The sequence below is a fragment of the Scylla paramamosain genome, chromosome 4, assembly GCF_035594125.1.
Source record: "Scylla paramamosain isolate STU-SP2022 chromosome 4, ASM3559412v1, whole genome shotgun sequence".
In the NCBI taxonomy this organism is placed as follows: domain Eukaryota; kingdom Metazoa; phylum Arthropoda; class Malacostraca; order Decapoda; family Portunidae; genus Scylla; species Scylla paramamosain.
This window is the reverse complement of record NC_087154.1, coordinates 28,147,199-28,175,113: the sequence shown is the minus strand read 5'-3', so window position 1 is coordinate 28,175,113 and position 27,915 is coordinate 28,147,199. Positions and strand designations below refer to the sequence as shown.

Below are 27,915 nucleotides of genomic sequence, written 5' to 3'. Positions count from 1 at the left end.
TGCTACGAGGGATAGGAAAGCCTCCTCGAGAAACACCATTTACAGCTTCACAACTGATGGAAGAACTTATATATATATATATATATATATATATATATATATATATATAATATATATATATAATATATATATATATATATATATATATATATATATATATATATATATATATATATATATTCAAAACACCTAATCAATTAATACAAACTTTAACGAGCCAATCAATAAATTTGATTGAAATAGAAAGCGATCTAGAACAATTATTACTTTAAATGACACCACATGAAGCTAGACAAAAAATCACACAAATTAACGAAATCATCGTGAAACACTACACCGCAAACCCAGACTGACGCACACCACCCAGGAAGACCAGGCCGCGGGGCGCTGCTGCCCGGGCGGCCTTCACGCCCCTCACTTTCCTTCCGATGTGGAAGATGCCGGCCGTCGCGAAGACACTTTCTCACTACAGTTTTCAATGCTATAAAAATATTTGGCGCATAGAGTTCACGTAGAGGTCACTAGACTCGCCTTCTTCCTCTGCATCAAATTCTCACAACTCAGTATAATTAACAAGAGAGATGAACCAGAAGAATGTACTAACTGGAGGAGAGGTAACAGACAGGAAGTGTCCTGAGTATATGGACAGGGATAGGGGAGAGATATGGGGAGGGCGGAAACAGGGATAGGATGGTGAAGGGACAGTGGTGTGGCAAGGAAGAGACAAAAATGAGGCAGTGAAGGGGCATTGGACGTGAATGGGGAAAGGATAGGGGGAACTGAGGCTTAGTTAGGATGGGGACTCCACTTCCGACTTTTATTCGGAGAGAGAGAGAGAGAGAGAGAGAGAGAGAGAGAGAGAGAGAGAGAGAGAGAGAGAGAGAGAGAGAGAGAGAGAGAGAGAGAGAGAGAGAGAGAGAGAGAGAGAGAGAGAGAGAGAGAGAGAGAGAGAGAGAGAGAGAGAGTGGGACGAGGAGGTTAGTGGATGTGAGGGGAGCAAGCGAGAAAGCGACCTCTACCACTGTTCAGCATGATACACACTCCCCAGTCAGTCAATCCATGTGCCTTCCGCTCAGTCAAGGGAATCGGCTTCTTTAGGTGACATTTAGCGGAAAAATTTATCATCAGTGCAATGTGAAATGTTCCATCACAGACGTTCACTCTAATGTTCATTTGAATTACGTTTAAGAGGAATATACAAATTATTATTGACCTATGCTAAAAGAATTTTCATGCTACACTACGATACTTTATCACATATAGAATATTTATTGTAACAATGTTAATCATAATATATTCAAATACTCTCAAAAATATTTCTTACGCTATTTCTTTTCAATATATACCATTATCTTATGAATATACAATTTACCTGTGGTCGGTAAAACACCGCAGGCTTCCTTTAGCCTCAGAGCCAGATTGAGGAGTATCTTTGTCAACATTGTCAAGTTTTCACGTCTCTAATTCGTCCAACTTCCTGTCCCGTTCAGAGAAGGAGGACATGATCACTATTTCAACAACTAACATTAACTTTAGGGGTGGCACACAACAGTGACGCTCAGCACCAACAGCATAGCCTTCACATGGTCACCTCCCAGACACGTCAGCTCCTGAATGCCTCTCAGACACTTCCGACTTGTTTCACGCCCCAACAAATGACAACACAGGACATCAACATCTCGGCATACAAGAGGTAGGACACGATGAGATATCATAAATGCAGCATGTAAGGGCATACAGATATTCCTCTGGCAACTGAGAGACATGGCATGTAAACACCGTTCCTCCAAGATGCAGTAGTTTGTAGTTTGCTTATTTACATAGAAGTTGTCAAAATATGTTATCATTTTATAAGAAAAATTATAGTCCCATAAAGCTATATTGAATAACTATTTACAAGTCATTTCTTCTTAATCAAAGACATCAAAGAGCCACATATACACACATATATAGAATGTCAGATCAGCTTTGTTAAAAAATGACAATGTCACAATGTTACGATTTGTTTGGCTGGAAGTCTGCTGTACCGTTAACGAGCTTGGTGGCGGTCCAAAAGAGGGAGAGAGGATGGTGGTGCTGTGTCGCGGAGCACGACGGGAGGCCGGGACTACTCGTTCATCTGCTCCGCGACAGGCAATCAAGGAGACGCCAGGCCTCGGTGAAGACTATGAAGTTGTGGAAAAACTACTACTGTGATAGCATGAGTGTCTTTTTAACCTACACAAAGTAATAGGAACGAATCAAATCTTGTAATAATTACGTACAACTAAATAATTATAACAATTTCTTTGACAGTGAGATAAAGGAAAAAGTAAACTTACTGAGATACAAAAGTGACTGAAAAAAAAACACGACATAACACAACACGAGTAAAAACAAAGGAGCGCTCGCCGGTGTGGACTGCCGCGCGTCAAGCGACCGTATCACTCATTTCTCAGATATGTACGTAGGTTTGCTGACGTGTTGGTGTGTCAGGCAGATTGAACATACGAACACCATTAATGCATTTACCAATACGAGTCACCAATTCCATTATATCTCATGGGCTGTGTAAAAAATGTGTACTGGGGGAGCAAATCATAATAAAAAACTTCTAATACAATTTACGTGTACCCCATTAATTAATTAATATTCTCCTACTCAGTTGATATGATTTCAGTTACATTAAAGTTGTGGTCAATATAACATTACAGTTATATTTGCTTTTGTTTCCTTATAGTGACACCACGACTCATTCACTTTTCTAGTCGTTGCGGGCTTGAGGGATGTTGGTGCTGCTTGTAGGTGTGGAGCTCTTGGTCCTGCTGCTGCTGCTGCTCCTGGCGTCACTTGACCTTGCGCCCCAACACGGAACACAGGCAACAGGCAAAACAGAGTCCCAGCAACTGAGTGACGCCCACCCCGATCCCGATCCCCATGAGCACGTTGGCGTGGTCCTCGATCCACAGCATCAGTCTACCGTAGCAACCCTGTGGGAGGAGACGCGGCATGAATCAAGGGCCCAACAGTGAGGCGGAGGAAGCGTTCAGTTCTCTTCGGGTCAAAATGGTAAGTACAAGGAGATCATTAACTATCTTGGTAACATTAATGAAAATACATGATGATGCAGCTTGTTACTTGATGACAGGATTACACAACAGCATTTAATCACTTATTTTATGTTTCATAGTACAGTATACTTTCAATGCACACTGAAGCAAGGATAACATCATTAAGATTACACTGCATACTGAACATTGATCCTTCGTTAGACAAATATTACACAGAGTAACGACGTGTTTGACTCTACTTTCGCGGCAACACAGTAGTACACCTGTGACACGCGTGCAATGCATTCTTTCTGCATCACTATGGAGCTGAAACATCGATATGAAGGTCGGTATGAAGAATCGGGAAGGTTGGACCGCTGGCCTCCAACTGTGATCTACCCAATCATTATATATTGCTTTGCACTTATGTAGCATGCTGATCCAAAAAAAATCTGACAGGCTATATGACGAGCATCCAATAGTGAACAGCAGCAACTGAAGGCAGGTTAAATGGTGGGGAAGACCACTGTCTGGTTCCCGGCCTGTGAATGAATCAGGATCAAGAGAATTTACCATACCGAGAGAGAGAGAGAGAGAGAGAGAGAGAGAGAGAGAGAGAGAGAGAGAGAGAGAGAGAGAGAGAGAGAGAGAGAAAGAATCATGTATTCTTTTGATCCTGGGCCCAACTTTCATTATTCATCATACTGACCTAGGTGACTTCCAGAAAACCATGTCCATGGGTTGGCCATCCTCATCACACTGCACAGACCTGATATTACAAGAACCCTGTGAGCACTGACTACCCTTGCTGCTACTTTAATGTCTAGGAGAAGACTGACTGACTACTCAAAAGAAACAAAAATCAGAAAAGCTTGTAAAAGTTAATTATCGACACCAACTGGCGGCATCATGTACAGTTACCCAAAGGAATGGAGTCAGATTCTATAAAATATCAGGTAAATAATAAAAAATCAAGCGTAGCTGCACTATCAGGCAACTACGTCCGTCTTTAGCATCTCCAGTACTTCCTGTCCATGCGGAGCTTTCCATTTGTCCTCATGTAAGTTTAAATTCCTACTCAATTCGTAGATACAGCCTTCACTGGATTTTGCAATCTTACTACTTGGGATAACTGTACATCATCTTGTAATAGCGACTCAGAGAATTAAACTTCCGTGTATGAATTTTTGAAATAGCTAGTTTTGATTTACATGAAGGTCAACCATCCCAACTACAGGATGAGTCAGGCTGTCCTACTGATAAATATAAAGATAGATGCGCAAACAAATATATAGACGGATAAGAAAATAGATGGGCAGACATACAGACATAAACCCGGATATATATATATATATATATATATATATATATATATATATATATATATATATATATATATATATATATATATATATATATATATATATATATATATATAGATTGATAGATAAATAGATAGACAGATAAGTAGACAGGTAGATAAATAAAATAGATAGATAAATAAAATAGATAGATAGATAAATAGATAGACAAATAAATAAAAACAAAATCCAACATAACTTTACCAAACCGATCCTAATTTTAGCTGAGGTGGCTGATCTTCATGTGATGCAAATCCTTTTAATAGATGACAGACATCTTGAAACACTCAAAGCAGCCTCCTTCTGTTAATCACCTCAATGATGGGCATAAACAAAGCTTGTATAGATGTCAGATGCCGCCAAATGAGTCGATTATCATGAATTTCTTCAGTCTCCAACAAAATGAATAGATTACATACTAATTAAAACATTCACACAACAAAAAGCAACTAAAAAAGACTAATCTAAAAAAAAAAATCATAACAATAAATACTGATGCTGACTGACATAAAAAAAAAAACTCTAGATCTAAAACTGAAAATACAAATAAATATAAAGCTTGTAGGCACAGAATCATAATGTCCTTGAGGCAGTGAGTCAGTGTCCCGAAACTGTCCACTGCGATGCGGCACATACAGAAGCTTTAAGGGAAAACAAACACCAATAACGTTTCTCCTTAACATGCATGCGCCGCCTCGTGCCTGCCGTCTGGCGCGGAGGGCGGCGGCAGGCAGGACGCACAAGGAAGGGAGATTGAGGGAGGGATGAAAGGAGAGAGGGAGGCACGTACTCTCACTCCCTCGTTCTCCCCATTGTCACTGTTATGTTATTCCTCCTAAGCGACGTGGATGTGAGGCAGAATTGGTGCATTATGGCCGTGTGTGTGTGTGTGTGTGTGTGTGTGTGTGTGTGTGTGTGTGTGTGTGTGTGTGTGTGTGTGTGTGTGTGTGTGTGTGTGTGTGTGTGTGTGTGTGTGTGTGACAAGGTGTGTTCGTCGCAGCGTGCATTTGGCCATATCTTTGTATTATTATTATTATTTTTTTTTTTATGGGTAGGTAAGCTTGCTTCACAAAGTTTATGTCTAATATTAGCAAACAAACAAAACGGGTATACCGAATCACTTTTCATGCCGATCAAAGGGACCGTGCGCGCGCATACATACATACATACATACATACATACATACATACACACACACACACACACACACACACACACACACACACACACACAAGTTTACGACACGTTCCGGGTTTACGTTTGCAAATGATGCTCTGGATGGATACACGTCCCACAAACTCTGCAGCAGCAAAACAGAGGGAGAAGTTCAGCATCAGCATTACGGAACAGCTTTTTATGGCGAAAATAAAGGTAAAATTATGGGAAAATTTTGGTGAATTATGGTGTGTTTTAGTTGGGAAAGTTAGGAGAAAAAAGTTACTCGGCTGGTAATTTGATGCAGAACCAAGGCCAACGGGAGAAGTGAGAGAGGAAGGGAAGGGAAAAAAATAAACACGAGCGGTGGATGAAGGACATATAAGGTGCATAAACATTAAGATGCAGTTGGATTCACAACGATAAGATGTACTCGACCATGCAATGTCGTACAGGAAACCGGGTGGAAGGTAATGCTCATGCAGTTAGCGCTTCGTATGACACGAGAAGCATACAGAGTCGGGAAACTCATGCATCCCAAGATGCTCGCCCTTACTTGAGAGCCTTGCTAATGGCTCTACACATGTAAAACGAGAGCGTGATGAGGATAAGCTGGAGCGTCCCCAGACAGATGGCGACAGACAACATAGGAGTCAGGTAGTAGAAGGTGTTCTCATGTAACCTGCTGAGGCACCCCTGCAAGAACATCGCCGTCCCAGCGTTAGATAAAAGTTAACAATGAGAAAGAGAGAGAAAATATATATATATATATTACACACACACACATCATCTCATTATCTGAGCTGCAAAATCAAATGTGTACAGGTTAGTGCAGTCCTCCCCGGGAGTGGGTGGCAACAGGCCTTAGAGCGTTTAGAGGAAACATCAATAACACCACAAGTAAAGAAGCAGCGTGATAACTATAAAAGTGATGTGAAGAGATGACAAAGAGAGAGCCATCAAGCTCCTAAATCTGCTGATCCTCGAAACTTGGGCCACTTCTGCCGCTAGGAGCAACAAGGGATCCACGAGGGCATCGCGGCGCCAACACGGGTGTCAGATGGGGGTGGGGTGGGAGGCGAGGGTTATCACATAATTAACAGGACAACACGGGCCTCCAGGGATTAAATGGAGTATATGGGAGTAAAACGGGGTCTATAAGATTGACAAAGGAACTAAAAGGGGTGATAAGGAATCCATGGGGTTAACATGGGGACGTTTGGGGCAACACAAGACTTTGGAGATAACATGGGACATATGCGAGTGAAAAAAGATCTATGAGGATAACACGGGATGTATGAGGATAACACGAGGCCTATGAGATTAACATGAGGCCTAATGGGAAAACAAGGGGGCCTATGAGGATAACATGGGGCCTATAGAAATAACATAAGGTTTATTGAGGACTACACGGGGAAGTAACACACAGTCAATCGAGATAACCAGGTGTTCAGGTGAACCTCAGTGGTGGCAATCAGTACTAGAGTGCCGGGTGTGGGTTGCAGTGATACAGTGGTGCTCGGAGGAAGGGCGGCGTGAGAACATGACTTGGAAGAGCCAGGAGAGGCAGTTTGAGGAAAGAGAAACTCATAGTAGGTGACGTCTTACACTGAAAACTGACAGGAACACCAACATTTCGAGTTTAAGTAAACAGTATTCCAGTTACCGGCGGGAGGATGCGCCAGTCAGCCGTTTTAACCATCGTGGCAGGTCAAAGTGTGTTGTGGAGTCTTTATTAAAGCATAGCGAACCATGTGGTCTCCCGGCGACGGTCAGAACGGATATTTAAGAAACCAATATTTTAGATTACAGCGATTGATTTGTCCCCGCCAGCCCGCCTCAGCTTGAATAGACTCTGGCTGGGCTTTGTTGCCGAGGGGAAATTTGGAGCGTTTGAATTAATAATTGAAAAAAAAAAAAAAAGTCAGGCGTCGTGCACGGAGTATCAACAACACAACCTCCGTGACATTTTGGGAAAACAACACGCATACACAGTATATATATATATATATATATATATATATATATATATATATATATATATATATATATATATATATATATATATATATATATATATATATATATATATATATATATATATATATATATATATATATATATATATATAATATTACTACACTGATATCTACTGAATGAATGAAAAAAGACACATACAGACGTATTTTCTGCAAATCTGTGGCGCACGTGCTGTCACCATTGGCTCAAATAAATGTATTTCTTAATGAGTGGTGAAAAATTACCATGCGGGAAAAAGTAACATATATACATACTCGTATATATATATATATATATATATATATATATATATATATATATATATATATATATATATATATATATATATATATATATATATATATATATATATATATATATATATATATATAAGCAAATATTTGCTTAAGTACACACATAGATAAAGAAAACAGATAAATGAGGTTTAAAATGCGTAACATATACACCGAATTCCTTGCATACACTGCCTAGCCTACAAGTGCCCGGGCCAGCCAGTGCGCGCACGCACGCTCACTCACGCACGCACGCACGCACGCACGCACGCACGCACGCACGCACGCAAGCGCGCGCGCGCACACACACACACACACACACACACACACACACACACACACACACACACACACACACACACACACACACAAAGACTGTAAGGATACGCACTGTGAGGTAGTACGAGTTTTCATCGCTGGGGCGAGAAGGACAAGACGCGTCCTTCGGCACAAAATTCCTCGGGTCACCCTCCAGCTTGCAGCACGCCTCGGGGACCAGGGCGTTGCTCGACTTGTTGGCCTGCCACAGCGTCGCTTGCTCGAAGTCTGTGTAGTTGTTCACGCCGCAGCATTGGAGCTGTGGGAGGGGAGAGCTGTAAGTAATGTGATCAACACTGATGATACTGCTGACGTTCAATTATTCTTTGCTGCCAATGTTCCTAACGTGAGTTTATTAAAGAGAAACTAACAATAACAAAACATTCTTTGGTAGGGCGTGCTCTTGGCAGGGACGCCTCACAACTCGAAATGAAACGTGTGACTTAATAAAACTCCTCTTTAGAATCATTAACGAGACATAAAAAAAAAAAAAATATGCCCTTTAAAAGGGCTCCAGGGATAATTATTTAGGTCAATACACTAGACAATCAGACACAAAGAGATTAAAATAGATAAACACCAACTCTTACTGAGAAAACGAGGTACCAATCTGAAATTTAAACATGAATACATAAAATGTTGTTTATGGTAAATACATTTTTTCCTCCAAAAATCTATAATATTTGCGGTATTGTATCAGTACTATTTGGCAGAACCCTCTCTGCCATCTGTCGTCAGGCTGTGGTCTGTGCGTCGTTAGTACATAACACAAAACACAGAAATAAAGAAAAAAATCTTACTAATAGTTCAGGGAATAACGTCAGGGGCTGTAGCTGTAACGATGATATTGATAAATTATAAGCCTTTATCTTCTTGCATTGACGATCAAGTGCATTAATATCAACTTCCTGCACAAACGAAGAATTTGGAAACTTTACCAAATGACTATTACAACCCTCGTTACGTATCTTGAGTTTTACATTCATACCTACATCGTTGAACACACACACACACACACACACACACACACACACACACACACACAACGAAGGGCAAGACTCCATTAAGCAGCTCTACTGACGAAGCGCTCTGAGTTTCTTTCCACAATATCCTCCGCCATCCATGGACCCAAAGAAAACAGACAAGGAAAGGCGGTCACATTGCCGAGGGACATCCTGCCAACCTGGCGACCAAACAGCGTATCGGAGACCACCTCCCGCAGCACACGACTGGAGCGAGATGGGGACAAAACACACAAGGTAACCATTCGTGCTTTTCACTGTCTAAGAAAACATTCTCTCTCTCTCCCTCCCCTCTCTCTCTCTCTCTCTCTCTCTCTCTCTCTCTCTCTCTCTTTCTCTCTCTCTGATCAATTCCGCTCACATTTTCTTACAGAATTCCATCCCAACAAAACCGCCGCCGCTTTCTATTTCTCTCTCACCCTCAGCAAATTGACGTCCAGGTTCCAGATTCAGTCTCCTTCTCGAAATGTTGTGTACATCCACAAAGACACAAAGACCTGGGACACCTGCCCTGCCAAAGGAACTCAGCATGAAACGGAAAAGGGAGGGAAAGAGGAGGAAGGGAAAAGAATAAAAGGGACGAGAGAAATGTTGAGTTGCAGCAAGAACACTGGAGAGAAATCAGGAGGACGAGGATGAAGGGGAGGAAGAAGACGTCAGGAAGGAAATCAGAAAACGGAAACCTTAGAAAGAAGATGGATTTGTAAGATGAGATGGATGGTAAGGCGAATATTGAAGGAAGGCTTTCCTGGCGCAGACAAAAGTGAAGTTTTGCTGCATTACAAGGAAGGAGACGGAGCAAATATGGGAGGGAAGGACAAAGGATCGGAAGGAAAACTAATATAGAAGAAGAGCAACAGGTAAAAAAAAGTTAAGAGAAGAAAATCGAGAGAAAAGCATGGAGTTCAAATGAAATTAAGTGTTGAGGAAATATGAATATGATGAAAATTCTTTTTAGGCATCGGGTGGTTTTGATTGGATACTGAGAAAATAGAGAAAAGAAAATTTGGTGGAAGAAAAATACTGGTGTCCGATTTTGGTCTCGGAGGAAAAAGGGTCTATGTGTTTCCACAAATAACATTCTCTCGTCTTTTTTTTCTCTCTTTTTAATCCCATTCGCATTTTGTTCTGTAGTCTTCAAGCATTTTTGAATTTCAGAACAAGAAACTTTACTTTTATGATTTTTCTAGGTTCTCTGAGGCGTAATTAGTCATGTATGTTTGATATTTACGACATTACGGACAAAAATATGTTAAATATTTTTTTTTAAACTGACATTACGTATTCCACCTACGAGTACACCCACACACACACACACACACACACACACACACACACACACACACACACACACATGTATATTAATGTAGAAAAAGCTGAGAGACAGAGAGAGAGAGAGAGAGAGAGAGAGAGAGAGAGAGAGAGAGAGAGAGAGAGAGAGAGAGAGAGAGAGGAGAGAGAAGAGAGAGAGAGAGAGAGAGAGAGAGAGAGAGAGAGAGAGAGAGAGAGACTGGTTTACCTTGGGAGTACAGAAGGTACGATGAAATGACACAGAGGAGGAGAAGGAGGAGGAAGACGAGGAGGAGATGAAGGTCACCGAGGATACTGCTGACAAAGGAAAAAGAGAAAAAAGAAAAAAAAAAAAAGAGCATCAGCATAGACTCGATCGCCTTGCTTGGTTCACGTGTCCCAGCGCCGATCTCAGCAAACTCAGGTAACTCCCACTTCGGCATCATTTACGTGAGCCTTTTGCGATTTTCTCCGTCAAGTATCAAGTTCCCCCTTCTGAGCGGTACGAGTAATAAGGAAAACGGGAGGTGAATGACTTTTTGAAGATCTTATGAATATTCAGATTTTTACGTGTAATTATTATAGTGGAGAATGAACGGAACGCCTTTGTGTCTCAGAATTGTTACTCGTACAGGGATAACCTTTTGTTTTGTGAGTTCCTCTTGTAATAAATATCTGAGAAGAGAAGTTTCAGTTGATACCCGCAGCAACTTTTTATGCATAGGGCTTTGTTGAGTATTAATTCTTAAGCCTTGCATACACAATCCGTTTAATCTCTCTAAGATTTTGTTGTTCTTACTGAAACTATTTATTCCTTAAATATAAAACAAGTTAGTGTTTCCTTGCAGGTATGTTTTCTTTTCTTTTTGAACTTCTGAACACTGTATTTGCTGAAGTTAAAACTACACATCTTTCCTCGCATGTATTTTATTTTGATTTATTTATTTATTTATTTATTTACTTATTTTACTTTTATCTCTTCCGAACGACTTACGTCTCATGTTAAATCTACAAGTCTCACTCGCTCCTCTCATTTATTTGTTTTCATTTTTGGACGATTTATTTCTGAAGCTGTATCTGTACGACACTCTTTCCTTGCATTAGTTTGTTCTTTATTCTTTTTTGAACGATTTACTTCTCAAGTGAAATCTACAAAAGTCAGCCTTTCCTCGCAAATAATGGCTCTTACTGTAATCTTTCAACGATTTATTTCTTACATTAAATCTTCAGTCACTCTTCCCTTACGTACCTTTATCCTGAAACAATACAGAAGAACAGCACGCATCACCTTCAGCTACGCAATTAAATGTATCTACAAAACTATTCAGAAGCATTTACATACGGAACATCCCCTTACAGCCAAAACAAAGAAAATGAGATAACACAAGGATCTAATCACGACTCAAATCCTTTCCGCCATAAATCCTTCTCCGTCCCCTTCCCTACACGCCTCGCCCTCCCCATCCCTCCTCCAAGGTGCTCAGACGAGATGATGCAATTCAGGAGTCCACACGAGGCAGAGGGAATGAGATGCAGATAGAGGAATTAAGGACGAGAGGACAGGACATGAAAGCTGGGAAAAGGCATCAAGCTGTAACAATGGAAAAGAGAATAGGAAGCCTGGGTACGTGTTCAGGTGGAATGAAACTTAGATGGAAAATAAATAACCACGTGCATGGAAGAATTGGACTGAGGACTGTGAAATAGAAGGAAAATATACACAAGGAGACTGACGATGCAGGAGGAATAAGGAAATTTGAACTAGGAGGAGAATACCAGAAGAATGTACAGACCAATAACAGGGAATACAAACGACTTTAGATGTAGTTAGTTTATCTGAAAGCGATGGAGGAGCGAAGATATAAATGTATAACAAAACTGTGTTGGGAGATGGCTTCCAAAACAAGGGAGAAAGAAATGGCACCGGAGCAAGATAAAGGTGACAAGGCACTCTAATGGAATAAAAATAGATAGAATTCAAGTATAGGGCGGAAGAGAGAGAGAGAGAGAGAGAGAGAGAGAGAGAGGAGAGAGAGAGAGAGAGAGAGAGAGAGGAGAGAGAGAGAGAGAGAGAGAGAGAGAGAGAGAGAGAGAGAGAGAGAGAAAATGAAAACAAGACACTGGACATCTTTTAATTAACAATATATAGCAGTGGAGCACGCGCGATGAAGATGACAATGAACTGCCCTGGAATAAAGGCAGTATGGTTTCAAGGTTACGTAGAGAGAAAGGACGAGAAGAGAGAGAAAGAAATAAAAAGGTATACGGGATAATGTACAACTTCCCCTAACACTCTATGGCGCTGGAGCAAGCAAGACGAAGATGACAAGAGAGGCACTAAGATAAATAAAGGTGGCAGAGATTCAAGGTTAGAGGGCGGAGGAGGAGGAGAAGAAAGCAAGTGGCTGGGGTAACATACATCTTCCTTTTAACACTCTACGGCACTGGAGGGCGCAAGACGAAAGTGGCAAGGAAGGCACTGCGCTTAAATAAAGACGGAAAGGCTTCAAGGTTAGAGAGAGAGGAGGAGGAGGAGGAGGAGGAGGAGGAGGAGGAAGAAAAAACAGGTGATAGCATTATGTTCCTTTCCTTTACAGTGCACGAGTATTCACGATCTAGGGCGGTGATGAAAGAGAGACGGGAGGAACGTGACGGAGAGGCGAGACCTGTGATGTGCGAGAGCGATGAAGTGTAAAAAAAGAAAAAAAAGGGTAAACGAGGCAAATAAAGCTTTCCAGGCTCATGTCAGGCGCGTGGCTGAGGGGCACGATCACCTGTTTGAGACGGAGGAGGTCAGGTGTTCGATCGTTAAGTCAAAGCTCTCACGTTTTCACGAGTCAAAGTGTTTGATGGTTTTGATTTACAGCACAGCCAGCCGTCCGTAACGCAACCATTACCGGGAGTTACTGTGTCAAGGAAAACACGAAGAAACGACGCAGGCAGGGTTCGCGAGGGAAGTGGGACAGTAAACAAATAAACAAATAAACGAATTCACTGTAAACAATTTCCCTCAACAAAACTACGAACACTTTTTTTTTATTTTCTTCAAGTTTCCCTGCTGCTGATAACATTCTCTCTCTCTCTCTCCTCTCTCTCTCTCTCTCTCTCTCTCTCTCTCTCTCTCTCTCTCTCTCTCTCTCTCTCTCTCCTCTCTCTCTCTCTCTCTCTCTCTCTGAACAACACTAGATGTCTGTCACCACGTCATCACGGGCACCTCATATATCAAGCTCACTGACATTCTCTTCCTCTCACCTCTTTTCATTCTTTCCTTTTCCTGGAGCCTTTCATCTTGGACTGTTTTTATTCCACAGTTAAGACGATTCAGCACATTTGTGTACGAGGGTTCATTTCCTTTACAATCTCTTTTCTTATTTCCATGTTGAAAATACAGTTTATTTCTTTAATTATTTATCTCAACCACTAAAATCGGATTCACAAGAAGGGTAATTTCCTTAATCATTAATTTCTTCCCATAGTGCGAGTGAAAAATGGTAATATAATATATTTCCCTCTTTAAGCCATCCCCTATCTCCCTCCTCCCCCAAACAAACAAAAAATAAATAAATAAATAAATAAACAAAAACTAGTGACTGACCCATCCAAAACTAGACAATAAAAAGATGACTAACTTTATAATATAGTTCTCTCTTTAAACTTTAAACCTACGTTCGGAGTAGCCAATTCATTTAATCAATTAACTATTTATTCCCCCTTTTAACCATTCATCTATCTTATTAATTTACTCTTCCCTTAAATCCGCGTCATCAAAAAGGTCACCCAAAGTGCATCGCCGCGGCAACGCTTCCTCTCACCCCGCCGCTGCAAACACAAACCCACAAATTTTGCCGCCTCACTCCAACGACCCTAAAAATATACGTCCCGGGATTTCCTTTATTGCGAGTTAGGATTTATGCCCGAGGCTGTCCGGGCCCGGCGGAGGAGGAAGGGGAGATGAGGAGGCTCAGAGGGACTAGATGAGGGGGCAGGAAGGAGAGCAATGGGAGGGGAGGCCGGTGAGGAAATTAGGGAGGATGTGATAGTGCGAGAAATGGAGTGAAAGTGAAAGGAGTGAGAGGAAAGTATAAGTGTGTTTGTGGCATAAAGGAGGACACCAGTAAGGTATATGTAAAATGTTTAAAATTAAGAATGGTTGTATCAGTTGCGCTTTGAAAAAAAAAAATAATAATAATATAAAATTAAATTAAATAAAAGTAAATAAAAAATCATGGAAAAAATGTAAAAAACTCGCGGAATAGCCATAAAAAAAATGAAAAAAAACCTAGAGGGAAAAATTTTCCTTGAGAAATAAAGATCAAAGGAAGTGAAACAAAAAACCTAATAAGGTCTTGACCAGAAACAACAATTAAAAATAAGAATAGCTCCTTTGCAATTTGCAAGAAATAGTTTTGCTTCTTAATGGAATTTATGTTTTTCTTTCTCCTTATCCTTAACTAAAATGAAAGGTTCAATACATCTATTAGCCAATAAATAAACTAATTATTCAATCAATTAATTAATAGTAAAAAATAAACTAATTAATATTCACAATTTGCAACTCTCTCTCTCTCTCTCTCTCTCTCTCTCTCTCTCTCTCTCTCTCTCTCTCTCTCTCTCTCTCTCTCTCTCTCTCTCTCTCTCTCTCTCAAACAATTTTCTTTACTTTGAACCTCGATACATAATAAAAGAGAGAGAGAGAGAGAGAGAGAGAGAGAGAGAGAGAGAGAGAGAGAGAGAGAGAGAGAGAGAGAGAGAGAGAGAGAGAGAGAGAGAGAGAGAGAGAGAGAGAACGTCTCCAGGTCGAGCTCGTTAAAAATAAAAAAATAAATAAATAAAAAAGTCTGGAGCGTAAACACTTTCTTTTGATCTTTTACCGCACAAAGAAAAATGCAAGCCGGAAAAAAAAAAAAATCACAAGAACACCGCATCAATGTTAGGTCCACGTGTCGTAATCTTAAGAGTTATGCGAGGCGTGTATAGTGCATTTTTATGATCGGTACGTAGCACTGTACCGCACCAAACTAGATTCATTCACCGTGTGTTTAACATTCTTTTTCAATCGTAAGTCCTCTGATATGTTGAAAATCTACCAGGTATCAAGTTTTGTTGAGACTGTCAGCAGATGGAAACCATAAAACACAGTAGAAATTAATGAAAGGTACTCGGTTATTGAACAAGACTTCCACCGTGTTTACCTTTTCCGCCAGTCTTAAGTCCTCAGATCAGTTATCAGGTTTTCTTACAAGACTGTCAGCGGATTGGCGGGCTTGAGACAGAGGGAGGACATAAAATAAAGTGGAAATGAGTGCAAGTTGCTCAATTACTAGTCAAGACTTTCCTTATGGACGGGAGTAATTGAGTAATGCACGTACCTCGGACATGACGGCGTTCCAGGCGACGGTGACGGAGTTGGCTTGGTCAGGAGTCGAGTAGTACTTCTTGAGGGTGTGCTTCAGGAAGTTCTGCAGCTCTTGTTTTGCCTGCCCCACACATACACACACACACACACACACACACACACACACACACACACACACACACACACACACACACACACACACACACACACACGGAAGTAAACACATATTAACAAACATATCTCATTACGAACTCTAATTAATGTGTGTATTTCAAAATTAATGAAAGAAAATGAAGTTCAGGTAGGTTTCCGGGGTGATTACTGACGACACATGTACAACATGGATTCATATAGCATAGCATTACGTATTCTAATTGATTAATGTATTGTAACTAAGACTTAATGAGAAAAATGTGTATCCATTCAAATTTCCGGGAAGGTAAATAAAAAATACATATTTATTCATGTAAATTTTGAAAGATATCATAAAAAAAATATGTTACAGTATTAAATAATGTGCGTCAAATTTCAAGAATACTTTATATATATATATATATATATATATATATATATATATATATATATATATATATATATATATATATATATATATATATATATATATATATATATATATATATATATATATATATATATATATATATATATATATAAAGACGTCTAAAAAATGTACATGTAAATTTTGGAAGTGTACTGTTCTGTATATTCAGTGCTCTAATGAAACTCTTTAATTATCTATCATCCGTCCTTGATCCCCTAAAAGTGTAAATACATTATTTTCGTCACATTTGCATATTAAATAATGCTTTTAAATCCCTAACCAATGAATAATTAGTTTTTACTTCGCCTGAAAATAATATTCAGTTAGGCAGGACCAGTCCACACAATCACATCTATATACGTATTTTGTGGTTGGAGAGATAAGGCAACGCACATTAAATTAATCATTCAGTTTGAAATACTGGAGTAATATCGCTTGTCTCTACTCCATCACCGTACCCTCCACCACGTTACCACTCACCCCTCACCACTAAACACCACACTCCCTCCACCACGCCTCCTCCGCCAACACATTCATTTTTTTATCAACCATATTCCACTTAATCCTTTTATCACCACAATCATCCTCCATCATATTCACTCGTTCACCATCACCACATTCACCACCATCATCATCACCCTAACCTTTCACCACTACTCGTACACTTCCCTTCACCACCACACTCACTTTTCACCTTTCATAAGACTCACTTCACCACCACACTGTCAACTAATTTCACCACCACACCCACTGAGCACTTGAGCTACACTCGTCCTTCACTACTGCCACACTCCACCACACTTGATCGCCAGGCAGCTTATTAATCAAAACAAACAGCCCTCTGATCTGCTTCAATGAGCTTCACCTGTAACTTGACTCGACATTTAATTAATTCACTCCCATATCTCATCACACCTTCATGGACTCACTATTTCTCATCAGTCTTAATTACTCTTCATGCACACGGTCGCCACCGCCCTCTCATCCCTCACCCCTTCGCCTATCCTCGCGTGAGAAGGGAAACGCAAATGAATGTAATTAAAAATGAGTGGATTTCCTACCGACAATTAACTGATACATCCAATGCACACAATATTAAGCTAAATTCTCTCATTAACTTTCATACAACGAACGTTTTCATAAAGAAGTAAATGAAATTTGCTAATGAACTTCAATGTTACATCTCTAATGGTTAAACGGCTCATTACGATTAACGACAACAGTGCCAGAAGTTCTCTCACCTCTGTCTTGTAAACAGCAGCCAGGGCGCCAGCAGTCACCTCCAACACGAAGATGATGATGATCATGAGGCCGTACTGCATGGGAGGTTGACACATTGAATTAATGACTAACCATCGTAAGAGCATAACGTGTTCTAATTTCTTTCTCTAGCTATTTGTTTATCAGGATATAATATGGATATAGTCATTTTTTCTAGGATCTGAACATAGTTATGAGACAAACAGGACTTAAGATAGACTTTCTCGAAGACTCACCAGTGTCAGCAGCGTCCTGGACTCCATGGCGGCGCCACAACAACCCAGGAATCCGATGAGGAAGACGAGGCCGCCCGCCACGATGAGCACGTAGGCGCCGTGCTCCATGACAGATGGGTGGTTGAACTCCTGCAAGCTTTCATTGTCGCTCACCCGCGTCAGCAGCAGAAAGGAGGTGTTATCCACGGCCAGCCAGATGCTCAGAGCCAGCACAGCACCTCCAGCAGCCTGCAGAGAATAGTTATCATTACATACTGGACGTACCCATAAGGTTCACTAAAACGAGTTAAGATCTATCAAACTTTCTAAGCATCTGGGAATAATGAAAACTTGCTGCCCACTGAACTGGTTATTATGGGCAGCACATGGAGATCCCTAGGATCTCGATCTCAGCTGGCTCTGTAGCATAAATCCAAGCCTAAGTAGGTAATAATTCATGGAGATAAGGAGAATACACCATACAGGAGGGAAGCTTCTGACTTAGAAGGGAACCATTTAAAATCGAAAAGGGAAGAGAAAACATTCACCTGTATTTACGATGGTAAAGTGGGAGTTGCCAGACAAGACAAAAAGATAAACAGTAAGGTAAAGGCCACGACTCATCACAAATCATGTCCTAACTTTTCTGGCTGGCAGTTCTGTACGCTAAATCAATATACGTAATAACGGAGCAAAATTACTGAAATCTCTTCAGTCCTTTAATAACGAGGCGGACTTTGCAGATAACAACGTAACAGAACAATGATTATGGTCTACCTCACTAGATCACCCAATGAACCTTAATCACGTTACCATTACACTTCATCCTTGTGCTGTGAGACTTTTCCTCTCTAACATTCACGTCCTTAAGTATCGCAATACAGTGTCAGCTCCCAGGCCACGCCCCGCCTCCCTGACCTCCCTTATCGTTCATCAGAGACTAAACAAACCGCACATAGACAGGCCTCGGTCCCTCCCCAGCCTTGCCGCGGCCAAACAAAACAAACCAGCCACACACCACCAGACGCCTATTTAGTCTCATGTATTATTTTTTTTTTTTTTTTTTTTTTTTTGCTCAACACAAGGTTCCCCAGAAAATTATACCACAAAAGTAAATATTACATCACGGAATCTGGCCATGATCATAATTGCACCTGCCGTCTGACCAGTGTTTTCCCGCCATGAAGAGCGCGTGAAGCCTCAAGTCCATATTCTTAAACGTTTCTCCTCCTCATATCTAATTTTTTTTTATTATAGGCTCCTAATGAAAGTTACTGAGGCTTTCATCTGGGATGCTTTCATGATTCTACTGATGATTTTGCCAAGTGTTTTGCATTATCAATGATACATGACATGAACACATTGTTAATGTTTAATGTTTCCATACTAAAGTTTACTTACAAAAGCCAGGTGTGGTTAGCGCAATGAACACTGAACCCAGTATACTTTATATTTTCTACAAAAAACAATTATCTTGTCACAAACGTCAAAATTTCCATAAACAAGACTTATTTATTTGTGTTTTCAGTGTAAAAACAGCAGCGAGAGCTCATATCTCAGTTTTACTACTAGATTTTTCCCGAAAAGAAAGAATTACAAAACATTTCATTTTCTTCATACGAAACATATTTATATATGTAAGTATGATGAACGCAGCAATAACTCACATCTCAATTATATTACATAGCGTTTTTATACTAACCCTTCACTTATATAATCGTACAATAAAATAAAACCAGCGAAAATCCAATCACCGCGATATTATATAACGTTTTCCAGTGTCATAGGTGCCAACTTCTGTCCCTCAGCGTTCCCATGGAAACGTTCGATTTGTCAGAGGACGAGAAATAGCTCTGAAATGTTGCACGGCTAGGAGGAGGAGGAGGAGGAGGTAAGGGAATGTGGAAATGTGACACGAAGAGGGCGAACGTGAATGGCACTTTTTGACACACGATGGATTTTTCTTTTTATTTGAAGGCGAATAGAGAAATGATGTTATGGTACGATACGTTTCTTTTTTAAACAAATTAGAATTTTGAGATATGTGGCCTTGTAAAAGTTGTGGTTGACAATATACTGCTAAGTAGTGCGAGTACTAAAGATGATAATACAGCGTGAGTATGTAATTGGTACTACGTGTATTACTTCTACGTTTACTACCACCACCACGACCACTACTACAACTCTAACCGTCATGCCACTATTACTGCCAAAAGTAGGACCAACGACAAAAAAAAAAAAAAAAGGTCAATGATGATATGGAAATATTTCTTTCCTTTGATTATTTTTAGCGTCAGACGAGATTTCGTGTATCAAGACAATATCACTTTGGAAACCACAACTTGTACCCGCTTTGTTCCCTACACACACACACACACACACACACACACACACACACAGCCTCGCTTACTGCGTGTCTGCATCTGGCTTTTTCGCCGCTGTGGAAACGCTTTCCGTGTATAAACAATTATTCAAATCGCCAGTTTTTTGCTCGCCGACCAAACCCGTGCTGACTATGTCCCCTCCTCCCCCCACTCCCCGCCTCCTGGTGCTCGCCTGCAGAAAGCTTGACCTTCTGGTTGCTAGCCAGGTACTCAGGAGGTGGTTTTAAGAATGCAGTCTAAGAATAGGGAACGTGCTAGATTAAGAGAGTTGGTGTATTTGAACAGAAAACGCACATTGAAGTAATATCGATTCTTTCCTGTTTTTGTTTCTGTTCTCGATGTAGTTCTCAGTCTGTTCCATATCATGTTCTCTTATATCCTCTTTTTTTTTTCTTTCTGTCCCGTTCTCCCTCGATTCTACCCTGTTCCCTCCTGTCCTGTTTCGGTTTCATCAAATTCTCTGTCTATTCTCTCATGTTGTCTTTATCATTTTCTTCAACTCATACTTTACTGACATTGAAATACAGTTCAACTAATGCCCTCGTTATAAATCAATGAGTTTACTGGTATCTGTTATTATGCAGTCTCTCTATAATCGCCTTTGTTTCCAGCACAATGTAGTTAGTCAATCAGCCACTCAACCACTCAACAGTCCATTATCACAACAATGCAAGAGCGCAGCAATAATGCACCGACAACAGAATACATTACAAAATAAAAACGTTAAAACGATTACACCTTCGGAGTTTCAGAATGCCAAAAGGATATGCATATTATGATTAGTTAACTTGCTTCCGAATCTGAAAGCTGTAAGTGCGTCATCTGAGCACGTAACACAAAGCACTCTCTAAACACAAAACTTGCGACACAAGATCAGCAACACACGCACACTATCACAGGGTTACAACAACACATTTCACAACATTCTGTAGTGGCTACACTCCCCTGCCTTAAAGGGACTGAACTGTGAGATACAAGACCACGCCGTAAAAGGACATTCACATAAAATCCTAACATTTCGAAACGTAATACATCTAAAGTTTATTTGACAATACCTCTCATCCATCTACCAATCGCTCATACACGCTTGTCCTTAGTTTCAATTTTCTGCATGACTCAACGAGATCTTTTGCCCGCTTTACATGAATTTACACTATTCCATTACTTTTGCTCATTTCTGCCAGTCAAAACAGTGTGGGTTAATTATACCGGTAAAAATCGAAATATACAGAAACTTACATTAATCTGGAGTCTTTACCTTCTCCCTTCACACTGACACCAGTCTCCCACAAGTCACCAATGCCATTACCTTCCATTTCTCTACTGTTTCCATTTCTAAGACCATGTTCCTCTATCCTCTTCCTCCTTCCTGTGCAAACTTCCTTTCCTCCTCGCATTCTTCTCCCTTTTTTCCTCCCCTTCCCCACTTCCTTCCTCTTTCTCCATCGTTCCATTCTCTCCTTTTTCCTTCATCCGCTTCTTCCTCTTTCATTACTTCTTGCTCCCCCTTCCTTTTCTTCCCTTCTCTCTTCTCTCTCCCTCCTCCACTTCCTTTCTCTTTCATTACTTTTCCTCTCCCTCCCCCTTTCTTATTCTCTCTACCCACGAGCTTCCCACACACGTGTACTCTGCACAGTAACGCGGCAACTTGTTTACGATCTTTCCTCTCTATTTATTTCGTTGTCATGGAAACGAAATAGATCTCTCTCTCTCTCTCTCTCTCTCTCTCTCTCTCTCTCTCTCTCTCTCTCTCTCTCTCTCTCTCTCTCTCTCAGCATTCACATCCTGTTCTTTTTATCCGTATTCTCATTATTATTATTATTTTTTTAATCCTTATTCTTTTCGTCTTTTACCCTCCTCGTCTTCTTCCTCTTTCTCCTCCCACCCCAACCCACGTTCCCTCTTATATCCCCTCCTACCATCCTTCCTACTTCCTCTATTATATTCTTTCTTTACATGCAGAAAAAGAAATGGAGCTGCCCAATGTAAAGGAGATGAAAAAATAATAAAAGGCCAACGTACCCAACTCTTCATATAAAAAAAAAAAAAAAAAAAAGTATGCCAAAAAAAAAATTAAAGTCGATCAGAAACATCATATATGTCAACTGTGTGAAGGGTAGAGACTAAAAACAAGTCAAAAAAATACTGCGAGTTAAGAGGAGAGGGGAGGAAAAACCAAAAAAAAAAAAAAAAAAAAAAAGTGTAAATATGACGAAAGGTTTAAAATGGAGAAAAAAAGGAGGAATAAGAAAGACTGGAATAAAAAAGAAAATAAGAGTGCAACGCAATAAGAAAATAAAAGACAAAAGGGGGTAAAACAATAGTGACTATAAAAAGCAATATTATGGCAAAGATAGATTAATAAAAAGAGGTAAAACAAAATATTCAAATGAAAGAACGATTATTCTTTTTTTGCACTGGTTGAAAAAAAAAGACCCTGAAAAAAAACAGACAAACAAAACAAAGAGAAAGAGGAAAGAAAGCTAGAGGGAACATAAGAGTTATGATGGAAAGAACAACAGAGAATAGGAGGAGGAGGAGGAGGAGGAGGAGGAGGAGGAGGAGGAGGTCAAAACAGCAATAAAATCCAGGTTATGTTTCTCTTCCAAGTCTCATATACGTCTCATCCTTATTATTCTATTTCTTCAATTTTATCTTTTTTTCCCCCTTTTTCAAAACCATTCATGTCTCAAAACAATTTTCCTTCCTATGTTCGAGGGGAAACTTTATTATTTTCCATGACCACTTATATAAAAATTTCAAGGCATTAGTTTTCCCTTTGTCTTTTCCTTCACATACCCTCACCAACTTTCCCCAATATTACTTCGCTGGACAGTTTTTTTTTTAATCTTTTCTTTTATTTCACTTCCAAATTCTTTCTCACCATTTCCTTTCCTTTATTCTTTCTTTTATTTTGTCAGTCCCGTCATTCTCAAGATCTTTATTCCGTTTCGTTCCTCCTTCTCTTTTTCTCTTGTCTCTCCTTCGGCCCCTCTCCCTTGCTTGCCTCTCTCTCTTTTTGTTTCTCATTTTTATCCATTTTTCTCTTTCCTTTTTCTATTCTACTTCACTGGTACATTTCATACACTTCAATCCCTTTCCTTTCTACTTCCTCTGCTTCCCCATTCTCACTTGTCTTTCGCATTTTTTTTTCTCTCTCTCTCTCTTCCCATGCCTTTCCCTCCTTCCCTCTCTATCTCTTTCCGTTTTCAAACTTTACTATGCTCTTTTTCTTCCTTCTTCCTTTTTATGTCATTCTTCTCTTCCTTTCTTTCTCTCCCTCCACATCCTTCCGTTTCACTCCTGCCACCTGCATTTATTCCCTCCATTCCTGCTCCACTTCCACCAAGACTCAAATATTGACTTGGAAGAATGAGTTTAATGATGACGATTCAATTATTTTTATAAGAAATACCAAATGAAATCGTCTCCATAATTACTTAATAATAATGTTCACCTTTTACTTCTTTCGCTTTGCACTTTCAGGTAAATTTAATGCTCTAAAAAATTTAATAGGAAGCTACGGTATCTTCATCAAAGGTCAAATACAAAAAAAGAAATGAAGGGTTACGATCGAGGAAGATGGCGAGGGAAGAAGAAAAAGAAGAAAATAAAAAAGTTGAAAGGAAAAATATGAAGAAGTGTAGCACCATAAAGAATAAAGAGAAAGGTGTGCAAGGAGAGGAGAAAGTAAACGTGAGACGAGCAAAAATGAGAGAAAAAGTGGACAAGGAAGAGAGAGAGAGAGAGAGAGAGAGAGAGAGAGAGAGAGAGAGAGAGAGAGAGAGAGAGAGAGAGAGAGAGAGAGAGAGAGAGAGAGAGAGAGAGGTGAAAGGAAGCAGACAGTTCAGTTAGATGAACATAAGTGAAAAAAAGTCTAAAATGAGAGGGAAGAGACTGATAAAAGCAGAATAACAAGGAAGAAAGCAAGGATCTCTCTCTCTCTCTCTCTCTCTCTCTCTCTCTCTCTCTCTCTCTCTCTCTCTCTCTCACACACACACACACACACACACACACACACACACACACACACACTCTCTCTCTTTCATTTGTCCCAATTATGCTTAATTTCCTCTTATTCTGGTAATTTATATTTCTGCGCAACCTTGAATTTTGTATATTTTTTTTATCCCCCTCCCCATCCTCTCTCTCTCTCTCTCTCTCTCTCTCTCTCTCTCTCTCTCTCTCTCTCTCTCTCTCTCTCTCTCTCTCTCTCTCTCTCTCTCTCTCTCTCTCTCCATGTAAGGAGAGGACTTTATAACGTATGTACATCACCTCGTGCATATATTATTTTTCTCTCTTGTGTCTCCTTTATGTACGTACCTCCTCTTACTCCTCCTCCTCATACACCACCCACCACCACCACCACGACCTCATCTCCTTTTTTGCTCTTATATCTAATATTTCCTTCTTGCACTTATCCTCCATTTATGCTCTCTCTCTCTCTCTCTCTCTCTCTCTCTCTCTCTCTCTCTCTCTCTCTCTCTCTCTCTCTCTCTCTCTCTCTCTCTCTCTCTCTCTCTCTCTCTCTCTCTCTCTCTCTCTCTCTCTCTCTCTCTCTCTCTCGAAGCCCACATTTCTGGAGCAGCTCTTTTCCTTCCTGGCTACTTTCCCTTAACATTATTTCAGTCAAGTCTAAAACGCACTGCCATGGATCTAAGTTGAGACTAATGTTGCGTGCTGTAAGTCTCTCTCTCTCTCTCTCTCTCTCTCTCTCTCTCTCTCTCTCTCTCTCTCTCTCTCTCTCTCTCTCTCTCTCTCTCTCTCTCTCTCTCTCTCTCTCTCTCTCTCTCTCTCTTCCTGCCTTGTATGTGAAGAGTTATATTTTTTTCCCGTTCCTCACGCCTGAGCTGCTTCTAAGTGTTTCTGCTTATGTCACAGGGAGACAAGGAGAAAAATACGAACAAGTGATGCATGAATGTAATACCGCCTTCGTGTTCATTCACCTTGGTGTTGCTTCGTTGATTCTGCTCATTCATCTATTTAGCTGTTGCATAATGAGAGACGGTATACTGAGGGATGGTTTTGGATAATGAGACTTTATAATGAGAGATCAATTTTATATAATGAGGTTTGGTACAAGATTTTTTTTTATATACATATATAACGAGATGTGGTTTTGTTTTATAATGAGGGATGTCCCTTTTTTTCTTGTATAATGAAAGGCGACATTCGTGTATATATTTGTTTGTATGGACAAATACCTTATTGTTCTTTTCCTTCGTCAGAAGTGAAGAAAAGTTAATAGATGATGTAAATTAATAATAAATGAACGTCAACAGTCATCTTTGTGATATTTGTTTTAAGACTTACTGGATCTTGCTTTAGTAGTAAAGGGTAATTCATATTCGTGTCAAATGTACTGATATACACAACTACAGTTTTGGTGTTTATTGTTTTCCTTTACGTATACCTCTGAATTTTCGTTCACCTAATACTCAGACTACGTTTATAATTTGTTCATCTTTTATGTATTTGAACTATGAGAGGATAAAGGTGGATTTGATTGCATATGCAAATGTATCAAAGATATCATAAATACATCCTTGGCTCTCCTTATGATAAACTTATATATCTAGGACGAGTGTCTGCATACTAATAAGGGAAATGTAAAGTATATGAATCGCATATGTATTCTTTTTACCTCTCACTTCTTTCACCTTTTTTTTTTCATTCTCTCTCATGTAAAAGTTATTCCCTGCTTGCTGTCCTCATATACACTTGAAATTTCACATCTGTAAGCTTTTCACCTTCGTTCCCTTCACTCCTTATGTATTTCTTTTTCCGCGTAAGAGTTATTACTTGATTGCAAGCTTTATATTCACTTAAATTTATCATATTTACATCCATTTTATCAACAATTCTACTACTTACTAAAATTCTTTATCATGTAAGAAATAATTCCTGTGTACTGATCTCGTATTCATTCACACCTATCACTTAATTATTCTTTTAACCATCACTCCTCTTAATACTTTTGAAATACTTTGTCATGTAGGATTTATTTGTTTTTACACGTATCCATTTCATCATTATTTTCCAAAACATTTATCTTCTGTCTTGTGCAGGAATCATTTCATGTGTGTTCTCCTCAAACTCACTTAGTCCTTTTTTGTCCCCTCCACATTTCCCGCAAGCTTTCACAAAATGACAAACGAGTGTCAGGTTTACTGGGGATCCTTATTTACATACCGCGTCCCTTTATTCCCTGTTCCTGGTAAGCATTATAAATTTCCCTTGCTTTTTTTTTTTTTTTTTTTTTTTTTTTTTTTTTTTGCCTGTCACAGTTTGGTTAGTTTTCCTTCCCCCTTTGGCTGGGTCTGTCAGGCTCGTTCAGTCCTATTTAAAGTTCTGAAGTGCGTTTTCCATTCCAGTGAGCTTGCTAGAATTTCATTGTCTAAAACTAAAATCATACAGACTTTTGCTTTACTGACAGCCACCAATACTCTCTCTCTCTCTCTCTCTCTCTCTCTCTCTCTCTCTCTCTCTCTCTCTCTCTCTCTCTCTCTCTCTCTCTCTCTCTCTCTCTCCATGATGTAATATTTCATGGTCTTTTTTCTTTTCTTTGCTACTGTTCCTTCTTTCTTTTGCGACATCCAGTTCCATTAATTACCGTGGAATTAGTGTTATGTTTCTCTCTCTCTCTCTCTCTCTCTCTCTCTCTCTCTCTCTCTCTCTCTCTCTCTCTCTCTCTCTCTCTACGATTTTCCCCTTCCCTTTAACGCTGTTCATCTCGGCCTTCACATCAATCACACCAACCGCCTCGACAAAATATACGCATTATTACGCATTTTGTCTTACTCTTTTTGCGGCATCAATCATACAATTCCTTCCCTCTTCCCCTTCCTCCTCTTACTCTTCCACCTCTCTCTCTCTCTCTCTCTCTCTCTCTCTCTCTCTCTCTCTCTCTCTCTCTCTCTCTCTGAAATCTCTCTCTGAAAGCCATTCTGGTGTTATTTATTTATATATTTATCTATTTGTTTTCTTAATTCCTTTGGTTACTGTTTACCCCTCGCCCGCCTGTCTCCCCCTGCGCTTTCCTGTTTATTTTTGTTTCGTTCCCCTCTCTCTCTCTCTCCACTCTTATCTCTATCTCCCCTTTCTCAGTCTATTTATCTTCCGAGTTTTTCGTTTTCTACCTTCGCATTTTTATCTCTGTGCTTTTGTTTCATGTTTTTTTTTTTTTGTGTCAAGTTTTCTTTCATAACGTAGTAAAGCCTTTCCTGCCATTTCTCTCTCTCTCTCTCTCTCTCTCTCTCTCTCTCTCTCTCTCTCTCTCTCTCTCTCTCTCTCTCTCTCTCTCTCTCTCTCTCTCTCATACTTTTATACAAGTGTGCTTATCTTTCGTTTTGTCTTTTACGCAGAGTCCTTGTCTTTCAGTTTTCCCATATTTTCTTCTGGTTCCCCTCGTTCTTGTCCTCATTTTCTTCTCATCGTTTACTTTTTTTTATATTTCTTCCTTTCTCCCTATTCTTACTCTCCTCTCTCCCAGTTCTTGCCTTTAAAGTTTGTGTTTATCAATTTTTTATCTTCTGTTCCTTGTTTGCATTTTGTATTTATGAGCTTTTTTTTTATTATTTTTTATCCCTCTCTCCCTTTTCCTCCTCCTCCTCCTCAGTTCTTACCTTTAAACTTGACATTTTTTATTTCC

At 39.8% G+C, this 27,915-nt stretch overlaps 1 protein-coding gene across 6 annotated transcripts in view; it reads right to left on the bottom strand.

Moving 5' to 3' along the window:
- Positions 1-872: 872 nt before the first annotated feature.
- Positions 873-27,915, bottom strand: part of LOC135099942 (CD151 antigen-like) — a 203,833-nt gene continuing 176,790 nt past the window's right edge. For 4 of the 6 annotated variants that reach the window (XM_064002673.1, XM_064002674.1, XM_064002671.1 and 1 more), the window contains 7 exons: positions 17,902-18,129; positions 17,647-17,721; positions 15,857-15,964; positions 8,249-8,434; positions 6,102-6,241; positions 3,739-3,798; positions 873-2,969 (listed from right to left, as the gene is read on the bottom strand). In XM_064002673.1, the coding sequence (XP_063858743.1) occupies positions 2,951-2,969; positions 3,739-3,798; positions 6,102-6,241; positions 8,249-8,434; positions 15,857-15,964; positions 17,647-17,721; positions 17,902-18,129 (816 nt within the window). In that variant the 3' untranslated portion in view covers positions 873-2,950. The remainder of the gene's footprint in view (positions 2,970-3,738; positions 3,799-6,101; positions 6,242-8,248; positions 8,435-15,856; positions 15,965-17,646; positions 17,722-17,901; positions 18,130-27,915) is intronic. The other 2 variants (XM_064002675.1, XM_064002676.1) reach the window with 2 other exon arrangements.